Below are 14,138 nucleotides of genomic sequence, written 5' to 3' on the forward strand. Positions count from 1 at the left end.
CGAGCGACCTTATTTCACAAGTCTTAACATGGTTTTCTTTTGCGCGCTGTTCAAAGAAACATGGCGCAGTCACGGGCGCATCTCTGAGCGGACACTAGTTCTCAGCTGCTGGAGACGCGCATGAGGACAACATGCCAACAACCAGTGGCGCATACTCGCTCAAACCCAGCGCCTTCATCCCGGTGTGCACCGCTGCATGTCTCCTCTTTGGATCCACGTCCCTCTTCTTTGTCTTTACGTAAGTACTCAGCATTCAAATGCAATCCAAATCAGGCTGTTAGAGTAAATAGGCTATGGCTTCTTTTATTGCAAGTTCACCTCAGACATTTACTTTGGCTTTTCTTAACCAGCTCTCCGACGTATTTAATGTATAAATCATCTGCATAATTGTAAATAAGTGAGTGAAGCCCTCGTGCCTGGATGCTGTGGGCAGAGGAGGCTCTGTTTGCCCGGCACAGTGCCCAGGGCCAGGGCACCCTGTGGACACACTTAAGCACAGATAAGGGGATAAGCCCCTTGTAATCAAAATGTATGTAGGCCTACTGTCATTATTTTAGCTGATATACACACCTGTCACATTCAGAAAGTTATTTTACACTGACTTGAGGTTAGTCACTGTATTTATTGTGCTGCTTGAACAGTAAATCCAAGTTTAAAACTTATGCCATGAATGAATGGGCTTCCTAATTCGAGTTAATGCTTCTGTTCACACAAGACTTCTCCTCATCAGCTCGGTGTAGTCTACTGAACTTTGACCTTTAGGCGTATCTGCCCTACTTTCCTGCGTATTGTACAGCCGTGCATGTTTCCACTGGAAAATGACACCAGATTGGGAGTATGGGATTAAAATCCTCTGGCCGGTGTGATGGTGATCCCCATCTGGGAAACACTGGACAAAAACCTGATTCTATGGACCATATTGTGTTACTGACTTGTAACCAGCCACAATTGTTCCATTCTGAATTTATTTCCCATTAAAATCCTCACCGTGTTTGTAGTACAATACATCGATGACATTTAAAATACATTATATTGTATAGAATTATCATTGTAATTAGAGTTTACGGTAGACAATAGTACATTAAAGCATGTTATGTTGTTTGTAGAGTATTATTAATTGTGTCAATCTTTTTACTATATATATATATATTTTTTGAATGAAAATAATACAAATTGAGTTTGAAATTGTAGTATTATGCAAACACTCCTATGTACAGTATTTTCGCTGCTTAGATTTAAAGTCTAGTCTTTAAGGAACGTTTAAAATACTCCATTAGGGAAAAGTGAAAGCAAAATCAATGACTGCTAATGTGATGGGCACAGAGGACATTACTTAATTGGGAGCTCAGTGCGAAACCAGCAGAACCAGGGCAGTGTGCATGATAAATAGGTTAACCATAAAGACATGAATTAGCTTCTTGTGGGACCAGTGGTGGAACTGGGATTGAATGACCTAAAAACTAAAACTCCAGCAAACACAAAGACTTTAACCACAAAATGTATTTGATTTGAACATGAATAAAAGACATAACTTTGTTGTGCAGACTCAGATGAATGAAGTTGTAATTTGGTCTTTCAGTGTTCATTCTGCTGTTGACACATTTGGCCTTTTGTTTCTCTGCCAGTTCCTCCCTTTGTCCTCTGACCTTTATTGTTCCATTTTGAAGAGGGAAGCGCCCAAACATTTTGGTAACCTAAGGCTGAAGAGCTCTGCAGAAATATTGTGCATCGATGAACAAGTCTTATTGTTTTTTTAACCAATTAAACTGTTTTAAATTAAAACAGGATCATTTTAATGAATACTGCATAAAATAAATATAGTTGGCATATGTTTACTTGAACTTTTGAGGGCCCCTTCTTACGTTTGTGACCTTGTATTGTAGTATTCTCTAATCTATACTGAAAAATAGACTCTGATAAACTCCATTTTTGTAAAACCATTGCATTAAAGTATAAAACATTTGCTTGAATATCAAAGCTGGAAGTGTTGCTGTATCGTGTCACCTGACCTGTGTCTGTTCCACTGACACACTGTGAGACGAGCGCTGGAGGCAGACTTCAAAGTATCATAATGTTAGATGTTGTATGTTATTTCAACTCTGCCTGGGCCTTTCATGTGTAACTAACACTTTTTAAAGTTTCTACAGTTTCTATTGACGGTAACTCAAATTCCATTGCACACTATTGCAGATGATCCTATTTAAACCAAAAAAATGAACTAACTTTTTCGTCATGTTATTCATTCATATTTGATTTATTTGCATAATTCTCACAGTGAATTGCTGAAGGTAATTGTAGGGCAATAATTTTGAACTCAGATTAGTTGCAAAGGAAATGAGTTACAAATCGCCCTGAAAATCCCAGTTTACTGCTTATTGTAAGTGATCAGCTGTAATAGTTTAAGCATGTCAGACGTTACCATGTTCAAAAGGAATTTTGACACAAATCCTCAAGGTGGATCATGTTGTCTCCTTAATCTTTTTGTAAAGATCACTGAATTATCTTGAAGTCCATGGGAAAAATCTATTCATGTTTCCATATTTGTTCGCACACAGTGAAAACTCATAACAGGCCAGTCTGTGGTGGGATGTGTTGTCTGGACTCTTTTAGTATCTAATGTGAAGATTCGCTGGGCCCTGGACTGGCAGAAATAGTCTGTAATCCAGAGTTCATAATCCAGGGATTACTGGGTTTGCATCTGGCATGGCATCATCAGGGGGGCCCCTCCCCCATGGCCTAAACCCAGTCAGGTTTAGGGATTGGAGCTCCACACGCAAAAAGAGTGACTCTTAATGGTAATAGTAGTTTTGATTTGGTCAGTTGAGGTTATGGCAGCAGGCTTTGGACATTTTCTAAATTATTTTTTTTTTAATTTCGGTCAGCAATTTCATTGGTGAAGCTTGTTTGAACATAAAGTGAAACATGACCATACTGTTTATGTAGGTTACACATGTGGCTCAATCAAACCCTGTTAATATAATCCAGGAAATCTTTTTCTCTCAGTCAGCACAACCTGATTAAACTGCCCCTCCTGCAACTCTGTGATACTAGAACATTCTTTATTAACTATGGTAGTTTTATACAAACCATACATTTATGCAGAAAGCATAGATCATTTTAAATACAATGGATGGAGAAATTATGAAATAAGGATATTGGAGCTAAAATCCATCTTTTACAAACTTTTCAACTGTATTTATTTCCCTTTTGGAATTATTTCACTTTTGAAGCTAATTTCCCTCCGCTGTCCCAAGGAGGTGACGGCCAAAAGGAAAAAAAAGAAAAAAATCAATGTAAGAATACGAGCCCACATTATTGCACAATCCACTCACTGCACTGTCCACATTCATGCACAAGGGGACGTTTGGTTTTCATTTGAGCTTTAAAAGAACTGAACAGAGGACATTATCTCAGTGTTGGCTAAAGACTGTTCCACAGATTCACACCTCGGGACAGACAACACAGGCAGACCAAAGGTCTGTGAAGTATCACTTATGGTACTTTCTGAACTATATTTACATTTAACACACTCCTTCAACCGCAATGATGAGAGTGTAAACCTTAAAAATCAGACAGAAGGTTTATCATGTTACTGATGTCCAATAAGGTAAGGTAAGGTAACTTTATTTGTACCCAAGGGTAGATTTGGTTGCAGGTAAAAAGAGTGGGCTGCTCACACACACATAGACAACATGAATGACATTGACAGAAAACGGGCAGTAACACAACAGAGACGACTAGTGCTCCAGACATAGAGACATGGATAAAAAGTATACAAACAGTTAATAGTGTCAGAATACAGCGGATAAAATACAGAGTAAAAGCTCATAGATACAAAAAATAATAAATAGATAAATAGGTTAAGAGGGATGTGCAGTCTGGCTATTTAGTATTTTAATAGCTGAGGGAACAAAACTGCCCCTGTATCTCTTCGTTTTGCACAGAGGCATTATGTATCTGCGGCCTGATGGAAGAAGCTGAAATTCAGCATTTAGTGGATGGGATCGGTCTTCTAAGATGGACCCAACGAGCCTCTGTAGCTTTCTAGTGAGGAGGGAGTTTTTGTGTTTTCCAACCATGGCTGTGATTGTGGGTTTTTAACCCTCTTTTGTAAAGATCCTCATGGTTTTAACTGAATGTTGTGGAAGATAGTGGTGGTGATGATAGTGGAGTAGTTACTAGTGGTGCCCGGTGGTGGAGTGGATATGGCCCAGCACATGTATGTCAGGCTCCACGTGCAGCCGTCCGCAGTGTCGTGAGTTTGAATCCTGACTCTGACAATCTACTGCATGTCCTCCCTTCTCTCTCAGGGAGAACCTACGGGCAACAAAAAAGTACTCAGTATTAATTTTTCACGTGTTCTTACACAAAATAAAATGTTCTACTTATTTACTGTTTTGTTAATAATCTTCAATAACTAACTACCGTTATTGTAACTATACCATTTATTACAGAATGAAATGTTGAGCATTTGACTATAAATTCATGTTTTCTACCATCATTCAATCATTATATGTAGCTTTTGGAAACGTAATTAATTCAAACCAAAGATCTTTCAAGACATCAATCTCATGTGACTTCTCACAGCTATTTAATCTATATTTCAGTGCCATTTGACCTTTGATGTTTGATTTCTTATAATTAATTATGCTTTAACAACCTTGCTCAGTGGAGAGGGCTGTCCTGGCCTTACATAAAGTCTGCTGCAGCTCCTGTGCTCCCTGTGGCTAAATCCCCTGTGTGACTAATCTTGAACAGCAAACAATCACTTTTGAGATCTTCCGCCCTTATTGCAATAAATGAGATAATAATATTCCTCTCTAGCTTTGTGTTGGAGTTGATTTGTGTTTACCAAAACCTTTAAGGATTTCTGATGAGGATAACGTTGTCATTTTAAGTCAAAGTACACGCTGAAACATGTTGTGTGTGTGTGTGTGTGTAGATGTCCGTGGCTGGCCGTGACCGTCTCCCCCGCTGTTCCACCATGCTCCGCTGTCGTCTTCCTGTTTGTGCTGGCCAATTTCACCATGGCGACTTTCATGGATGCCGGCGTGCTTCCCATAGGTACAGTATGTGCCCAAACTGTACGTCACAGTGAGTTATACATCTAAGTATTGTCATTTTGTGTGTCACGCTTTAGCTAACGAAGATGAAGACAAGGAGGAGGAGTTTCGTGCGCCGCTGTACAAAAACGTGGATGTGAACGGTGTCCAGGTCCGGATGAAGTGGTGCGGCTCATGTCATTTCTACAGACCGCCGCGGTGTTCCCACTGCAGTGTCTGTGATCACTGTGTGGAGGTCAGTGTCAAAAAGCAGGACACATGCTACTGTGTCTAAAGTCATGTTAAGTCCCTTTCATTCAGATCCACGCTCGTCTCACGGTCGAATCTGCTTCTCTCTAAACCAACAAACTCACACAAATAGCTGTGTATTGTAGTTTAATACAACTTGATTCTGTTTAAACAATGAAAAAAGTGTTGTAAAAAATTAAATCAAATGCTCTTCAAATTGCGTTTAAAAAGTAAACATTTATAACTAGTGTTTTTCCCTGTGTACTTTTTACTTTTACTTAAAGTGCATATGACAGGTGCTCATTTTTAAAATATGAATACTTAGTTTATTGGGATAGTCCCTGGTGTCGCTATTCATCACAGTTTTACATCAGTCAAAATTCCATTTGTGAAGAAAAATGGAAGTAGCGTTGAGCTATGCAACGCAATCCCTCTGTGATGTCATCAATGAGCGACGTTCATCAAAAATGCCGGGACGATTTACACACAGCTGATAGTTTAGTTTAAACAATAATTTAACAAAATAAAGGTGATACATTTTGTTATTATTTGTCAAAATCATGACTATTGTTTAATTTATTTGGATCTTGGCTCTTAAAATATGACAGCTAGGTTTATGTCACATATGCTGCTCATGTCCAACCAGGAAGTAACATTACAAACATCACCAAAATTGTCAGACCGTGGAAAAAAGACAACATTTTTAATAAAATCTTGAATCTGATCATGTTCACTAGGTTTATATGAAATGTCTAGTCCAACATGTCATATGCACGTTAAAGTAAAATTACGGCAGCAGCGCTTGAACTCACTGTACATGAACTCTTTCCACCACTGACTGCGCCTGTGTGAAGGTCGTATACATCTCTATTTTCCTCAGGACTTTGACCATCACTGTCCGTGGGTGAACAACTGCATTGGGAGGAGGAACTACCGTTACTTCTTCTTCTTTCTCTTGTCACTGACGCTTCATATGGTTGCCGTGTTGACCTTTGGCCTCATATACATCCTGAACCACACAGATGAGTTGTGGGAGCTGCACTGCGCCGTCACGTATCCTTTGTGCTCTGTCTATATACATTATTTTTTTGTACTTTTCTCACATTGCGTTACTCTGTATTTTCCTCAGCAGTGGTCACAGTTTGGCGGTGGTCAGTATTTCAGGACTGTTTCTCATTCCTGTCTTGGGACTCTCAGGTTTCCACTTGTACTTGGTGTCCAGGGGCCGCACGACCAATGAACAGGTTCGATTCAAGCCCCTCTTCACGTTCATCTTGTTTTACATTTTGAAATGGACAAATTGCTTTTTATGTACACACTCATCACTTTCTGAGAACCATAGTCTTCCCAATAGCAGGAATTTAAAACCACATAGCAACTAATCATGACTAGTCAACCATAAAAAAAATAATTCTAGTATTTTTTGATCATCCTAATTGTTATCTGGACTGTACAGACATCAAAACACATACAAAAAGACAGTTTTTATAACAAAGACGGGTATTATTAAATTTTTCTCAAAAAAGATTTAACAATTGCAGATTTTTATCAATAATATATACTGGTAGGGTTTGTAAATATTTATCTAGAAGCCTACAATCACCATATTTCAACCTTTATTTGCTTGGTAATAGATAATTATTGTATGATAAGTTGATTGATCAAAAAAATAATCAGTGACTAGCCGACTTCTGAAATAATAGTTGCAGCCCATCCCAACCATGTCATCAGTTAAACTATGATGACATAAAATTAAAATAATGAAAATAAAACATTATGGCATAATTACGACTACAATGATTTGTGGTCATATCTTTGGGACAATTTGTTTTCCGTTTGTCTCAATAAAGACAAATTAAAATGACCCTCAATATTAAATTTGATCAAATTAAGCAATACGGAGTTTTAACAATTGCCATTTAACACAAAATATAGTCAAATGTTTTTCTTCCTCAAGTCTAAACCCCTTGCTCTTACTGACAGAGACAAGGCTGCATCTGAATCTTGATCATAATGTGATCAACCGCACAGCCGTAACTGGAATTGTACTTGACGTTTTCCTCATAGAAGTTTGTGTTCCGTACAAAACATTGAAGAGAATATTTCATCTCATTTGATCATTCCTCTTTCTCTATAATTACATGTTCAAAAATAAAAAAGTATGTCGACACTTGTGACTGTAATGTTATTTAAGAGGGTCTTGTTGAGCAGCACAAATCTAACTAAATCTGTTTTTTTATGGTCAGACTGTGTGAAAACAAAGCTCATATCACAGTCTAATTTGTGTAACAGAGCTTCAGGAAGAGCCAGTTTACTTTACTTTACTTTACACCACCAATAAAGGTTGATTAAGTTCTCAAGTGAAAAACACAGATCAATTGTAATGCGATTTTCAACTTCGACAACACGCTGTACTCAGATAAACCATCGACTGTTGTCGATGACTGTTCCGTTTGTGTTTGCCTGCAGTTTTTATGAGTGTTTATAAAAGTGTGGGCAGTGGATAAATGGATAAAGTGCAGATTCATGATTGCGGTTCATTTATATCTCCCCCAGGTAACGGGCAAGTTTCAGGGCGGAGTAAATCCTTTCACCAGAGGCTGTTGTAAAAATCTGGAGTATTTGGTTTGCAGCCCCATCTCGCCACAGTAAGAATGACAACAAACGTCTGTCTTGTGCCGTGACGTGCCTCTCGCTCACACGACAATCTGTCCTAGATACACCGCAAGAGCGTTTAAGAAACCACCCTGTCCCGTTCAGCCGCCGTTCCTGCGGCCGCAGATCGACCGGCAGTTTCCCGTAAAACCCAAGGACAACGGGACGCAGAGTCGAGATGTGCTGAAAAATGTACGAGGAGGGTTGTCACATTTCCTCAACGCAATTAAGAGTTCTCCCTGCGGCTGTTTTTGTACACGCTGTAATCTCATGTCTCTGCGGCGCTGTTGTGTTTTCCACTAGTGTTCGCCATCGTCAGGAGCGGTCGAGCTGTCGGACCTAAAACAAACAAAGCCTCCACCTCCACTTCCTCCCAAACCGGAGCACGGCCTCCTCAAGAGCCATTTGGCGGCTTTAGACAGTACGGGTTATGTTCTCACGTCAATGTCTAGACGTTCGGCATTAGTGGTAATTTACTCATTTCACTGTCTGTTTTCAGAGATGGGACACCACACAAAATCCATCATCCCCGTGTCCATCCCCACTGTCCCACAGCTGCGCCCAGTTTTGGAGGCCATTTCCAGAGGATCTTCACCCCTTCCCCCGGGACAGGTAATGTAGGACCGTATTTGACTGACTTATAGGTACAGTATGTCGCCTGCGCTCTTAAATATGCTTTACGATCTTACAAACTGTTCCTTTTAATGTGCAAGCGTTTGATAAATAACAGTGAGTGAATAGTGAGTCGTTTAGTTGATTAATTGGTCTTGGTTTTATTAGTGGACAAATTATTTTATTGGGATTGTGGATTTGGGACTTGGGTTAGGGTGGAGTGAGCTAGTTTGTGATTTGTGAGTTTAGTCTGCCGTGTTACAGGTAAAATATGCAATAGCAGTATGAGTATTTGTAATTGCGATGCTTTTTTTTGCTTGTTTCAGTGCAGTTTGGGTCAGGTACAAGGTTTGTTCATAGAAATGCTTGTTAGTTTTGAGAGCTTTTTTGTTGTTGTTGAAGTGTCACTCTTAGCTTGGTTTTGCCTCTGTAAAGTTTAGATTATTTCAAAAGGATCAACCTTAATGGTGCCCCTTAATGTCAGGGGTTCCTAAACTTTTCAGACCGGGACCACCACAGCAAAATGAAAATAATACCGGTTCAAGTGCCAAAAAGTGTCAAATCAGTTGTGGTAGTCGTTTGTGTCACTGTTTTCAAGTATAAAGAAGGTTCTTCTTCTTCTTTGGTGTTTTATGGTGGTTGGTATCCAAGTGTTACATTACCGCCACCTACTGCAGTTGTACGTTTTACTAATCCACGTTCTTGGTGCTTCGCGGTGCTGCTCAAAATCATCTCGTGACCCCCATGAACAACTGCACTATGTAACATCTGGTGTAGGCTCCGCCCCCTGCTTTTCTCCATGGAGACCTTTGTTGCTTCATCTGGAATGTTCCGTCGTATGGTATTAAACTCATCTATCTCCATGGAGACAAGCAGGAGACACAACCGGGCCAAGTTACAGTTCAGGTCTGTGCTTTTGAAGATATTCATGAGCAATAACAAACACCTGCAATGGAATAATTGCAACATACATTTGTGCCATACTGTGGACCATTTCAGGCAAAGTGATCAAATCTCCATGGAAACAAGCTGGTAGTGGAACTCTCAACAGGAAAGTTATATAGTTCTTCTTTAAATATAAAAAAAAATGGATGATATCGCAATTGTTGTTTCAGGGATGTGCAAAATGAGAAAATTGTGTGTATAAATATATATAAAATAAAACTATTTAAAATTACTCCAAAAAGTGTAATGACCCTAAATAACCCTAAACAGATTAAATACTAAAAACAACTGGCCTCAATGTTTATCTGCACTGATCTGTTAAATGTTGTGTTTTCATGAATGTTGGGCTTATAATATACATGTTTAAAGATAAAGATAAAAGAAATGTATCACATGATGTAGTTTGTCCACGTATGTGTGTGGCATCGTAAAAGACCAACATTTGTGCCAGAACCATTTGGAAAATGCGCAAATTTCATTTTTGACACAAATTTGGCACTGACTCAATTTCATTTTATGGTCCATTCACATTTTGTGTAATACTTGGACTGAAAAGACATTTACAGGCATATTCTAGCCCTTTCCTGATGCATTGTTAAAATACTGCCTGGATATTGTCATTGAAACGTCACAAAGGCGCCGGTCCAGCTGGCAGCCCGGTGCAACGCTCCGCTCTTTTTTCCCACTTTTTTGACACTTATTGTGCTTTATCTTTTGTATTTTGTAAATATTTTTTCTACTTTAGTTGTACGATCGGGACACGCGCTGGAATCGCTTTAATTCAACTTCTTTCGACTTTATTCGGCTGGATTATTGAGTGTTTTTTGTCGTGTCGTTGCGATGTGCGCTAGCTCCGAGCTAGCCGCCCCGGCCCCATCGCGCCCCCCGGCCACCGCCGCTGGTGCGCGTTTATACAAAGGAGGAACTCATGAAACTGAGGGGGAAACCATCGTCTTACCCGGAGATCGTCACGTTATCCCGGCGGACATCCTAATTTTCCCCCTCCATCCCTTGTTGGGAAATGGGAGGTTTTGTCTATAGGAGTTTTTGTTTATAAGAGTTCTTCTATTAAGAGTGTTTTTTAAACTTCCTATATTCTGTTATCTGTCCTTTTCCTCTGTATCTACCTGCGTTGTATCAATGAAATTTCCCCATGTGTGGACAATAAAGGAATATCTTATCTTATCTTAAATCGTGCAAAAACATGTCAAAAACGTAATGTGTTTTTGTCAACATAGCCTATGCCTAATTTCAGCTTGTATTTTCCTCTCTCTTGTAGTTGTTGAAGATCTCCGAGCAGCAGACAAACGGCCGAAGTCCCGAGAGGTCCCGAGAAAGCCCAGTGAAAGCCGCACAGCCAGGTCACATGGCACACAGCAGCCTGCACACCAGCGCCCCGCCAGGTTCACTTCCCCTCAGCTCTCTGACTCTCAACTCACGCTCTCTCACTCTCAAACACAACAGTCGCCACAGCGGCAAATCCCAGCTGCCGGGTTTTGACCCCATGGGCTCAAACCCACATCCGGGCCTCATGTCGCCGTCAGGTCTCTACCCCAACCACAGCAGCCTCTCCTACGACAACCTGATGAAATCGCCCGACGCCCAGACGCTGGCTCAACGAGGGAACGCCACCGTGAGCTACCACCCGCACTTCATGACCCTAGCCCCCGACGGGACGCTCGTGCAGAATTTCCCGCCGCCGCACGCCTACAGCCCCGTCTTCATGGGTGTGGCGCGACAGTCTCCGCAGCCCAGAGACCCCTCGCCGTCTCTGCAGGGTCTCAGCTCCCGGGACCCCTCGCCATCGTTCGCGGGTTTCGTCCAGAGAGACTCCTCGCCATTGTTCGCGGGTTTCGTCCAGAGGGACTCCTCGCCCTCGTTTCCCGGTCTCGTGCCGAGGGACCTGGCGACTCAGAGCATCGCCACTCGAGACGTCCCCCCGCCGTCTGCGGCCGCGCGCTACGACAACTTCTCGAAAACGATCATGGCGTCCTTTCACGAGAGGCGGGACATGGAGGAGCGGGACAGGATGTTCCGGCTGCACGGCAGACCTCAGCCTCTCATCGGCGCAGAGATGGGGATTTATGACATCCCGAGTAGAAGAAGTCTCCCACCAGAAAATTTTCGACAAATGCAAGGCTCTCGCGGGCCTACGCCTCCTGCATATGGGTCCAGGGAGTTCCTTATGAGTACTGGTATCTTGGGCTACGGCGTTAGGAACTCTCCACTCTCCAGTTCTTCCACTTCATCGCTGACCCGTGGTGCTAGGACCTCCACGTCGCCTCTTCAGAGCAGCAGCAGCAGTAGCCTGCAAACCAAAGGGAGGACATCGTCTCCTTTGTTTGGACCGACTGAAAGACAGATTCAGGCACTGCCCACCGCCACAGCCACACTTCCCCCCCGCATGCCTTCCCTCTCCTCTGCCCCGTCATATGCTACATATGCCACGACTAAACGCTCCTCGCTCACATATGCCCCTGAGCATAAAGACTCCTCTTCTTCTGTAACCCTCAAATGAAAGGGCTCCATGCTTCTGGTGTGAATGAATCATCTATGCAGCGTTAATCTCAGCCCTCACAGCGTCCTAAGTCTGTGCTGACAAGTGGACATTTGGGGTTTGCATATGTAGCCGGAGAGTGACGGGCGAACGATGAATTGACTAAATAAAAACTTAGCAATATCGATGCACATATGGGCTGAGCTCAAAGGGTTTCTCAGGATGTTTTCCCTGTTACAGAGGGGTCCATGAACTATAATTCAGAAGAGCTATTCACATGAACCGTTTGTATTTGTTTTGTACTTTTGTGACATTGTTATACTTTACATAAACACATTATTTACTTTGTCTTGCTTCTGAAAAACCCTGTTTGACATTTTTTTGGAGTAGTTTATATATATAATAAAATCATTTTGTAATTTTATGTTGTCTTTTATGAATGTTGAGTCACAAAACAATCAATAGCAATTCAAGCAAGGTATTTTATTAATATTTTTATAAATAAATATTTTATACTAAGGGCAATGTATATTTTTATATGGGAGGATCAGACCCCATTTCTTTTTCTATTATTTATAAATGACGCCCTCTAGTGAGTAGATGCAGTAGTTGTTGAGCAGGGTGCTATAGAAGGAAATGCTAGTATAGTTTTGCTCTTCCACATGTATTGTATGTGTGTTTTATTTTTGTTCTAAATCATGAAATTCTTACTAAGTTTGCTTCTGAATAAAAAATAGTTGTCACTGTCCTTCCATTAACTATTCTCATCATTCATCCGCCTATTTTGACATTTAATTTTGTTTTCTATTTTGACCGTGATATTTCTAACAAAAGATGCTTGATTGCCTTAATTAAACCAAGACAAACAATCCCACACTTTTGTCAAGACCATAAATGTCACTGAGGCTTAACATTTTGAAGTGAGTTATTGTTGTATTTCTGCTTTGAGAACAAGGGAACCAGCGGTATAAAAGCTGGATAGGCCAGGATCACATAAATCTAGCCGAGATTTACTGCGTTGTTCAATAGGAGACGGGGCTTGTATAAGCTCACTGGGGTGTAAAATCAAGTTAAAAATGAGACAACAGAAGCTTTGAAGAAAAAAAGAGTCTTGTTTGTGCCACGGAGCAACAAGCTGAATAAACAACACACTTGACTGCTTTACAGAGTGGTATTCCCTGACACCATAACAAAGAATCACATTAGTCTCCTGTTGGCTTTGATGACAACAGCACTCAATTCATCTGAGAGACATTCGAAAGTGTGTTTGACCTAAAACTACAAAGGAACAAGAAAGAGAAGCAGTTTACACACTTATTTACTGTTGAAATGGCTGAGAATCATGCCTTACAAGACCTGGATCTGACACCAGCACAACAAAACGGCACATTTGTAGACTGACAGCTTTTTACCATGTTCCCTCATTATTAGTTCTCATGGAGTTGTATTTTGTGTATTTTTTGTGTATGAGCAATTCTTTTTCATCCTGCATGTGAGACTTGAGTGCTCATTAAATACGTGTTGTCATCTACCATCAACCCATTACGCTCTACTTACCGGTATTTGCGTAATTAAGAAAAAATGAGTCGTTTTAGGTCAGTAATGAGGTTTACAATGTACAAAATGTGAAATGGTGATCTACGTAATTATTTTGTTACAGTTTAATGCTAAATACCTGGAGGGACAGTTGCCACATTACGTCTCTTACATTTGCTGCATTTCACAGTCAATCGTCTGTCCAAAACGACAGTATTTTCCGGACTATAAGTCGCACAAGCCAAAAAATGCATAATAGAGAAGAAAAAAACATATATAAGTTCGCACTGGAGTATGAAATGCAGTGTGAAAATAACAGAATAATATCACATATAAGGCGCTCCGGAGTATAAGTATATAAGTATAAATATAAGTATAAGTCGCACCCCAGCCAAAACTATGAAAAAAGGTGCGACATATAGTCCGGAAAATACGGTACAATCAATTACTTACACAAAGATATTATGTGGTGGTATCAGAAAGTAAAAGACATCGTTACATTGTTGGTGAGCGTAAACATATATATATATTTAGGCAAAACTGTAATTTATTTCAAACACAAATCTTGAAAAATCAAACTCATTATTCCTTTGTTTATTGCT

General features: G+C 40.6%; 1 protein-coding gene across 1 annotated transcript; it reads left to right on the forward strand.

Moving 5' to 3' along the window:
• Positions 1-30: 30 nt before the first annotated feature.
• Positions 31-12,424, forward strand: LOC140361973 (palmitoyltransferase ZDHHC8B-like). Its single transcript, XM_072447939.1, has 10 exons — positions 31-238; positions 4,943-5,064; positions 5,141-5,298; positions 6,172-6,344; positions 6,433-6,535; positions 7,848-7,939; positions 8,009-8,138; positions 8,250-8,367; positions 8,446-8,558; positions 10,783-12,424. The coding sequence occupies exons 1-10, from the start codon at positions 132-134 to the stop codon at positions 12,019-12,021; spliced, it is 2,355 nt and encodes a 784-aa protein (XP_072304040.1). The 5' UTR covers positions 31-131; the 3' UTR covers positions 12,022-12,424.
• The last annotated feature ends 1,714 nt before the right edge of the window (positions 12,425-14,138 follow it).

This window comes from Eucyclogobius newberryi, unplaced genomic scaffold (assembly GCF_026437365.1).
Source record: "Eucyclogobius newberryi isolate DKJ021-1_F unplaced genomic scaffold, fEucNew1.0.hap1 SCAF_16, whole genome shotgun sequence".
NCBI classification, from domain to species: Eukaryota; Metazoa; Chordata; class Actinopteri; order Gobiiformes; family Gobiidae; genus Eucyclogobius; species Eucyclogobius newberryi.

What these genes read in the sequence shown, in the direction of transcription:
- LOC140361973 (XM_072447939.1), top strand. Translation starts at nt 132, where the DNA reads ATGCCAACAACCAGTGGCGCATACTCGCTCAAACCCAGCGCCTTCATC. An exon ending in TCCCTCTTCTTTGTCTTTAC is followed by an intron (nt 239 to 4,942) that starts GTAAGTACTCAG and finishes GTGTGTGTGTAG; the next exon opens with ATGTCCGTGGCTGGCCGTGA. An exon ending in GTCGAGATGTGCTGAAAAAT is followed by an intron (nt 8,139 to 8,249) that starts GTACGAGGAGGG and finishes GTTTTCCACTAG; the next exon opens with TGTTCGCCATCGTCAGGAGC.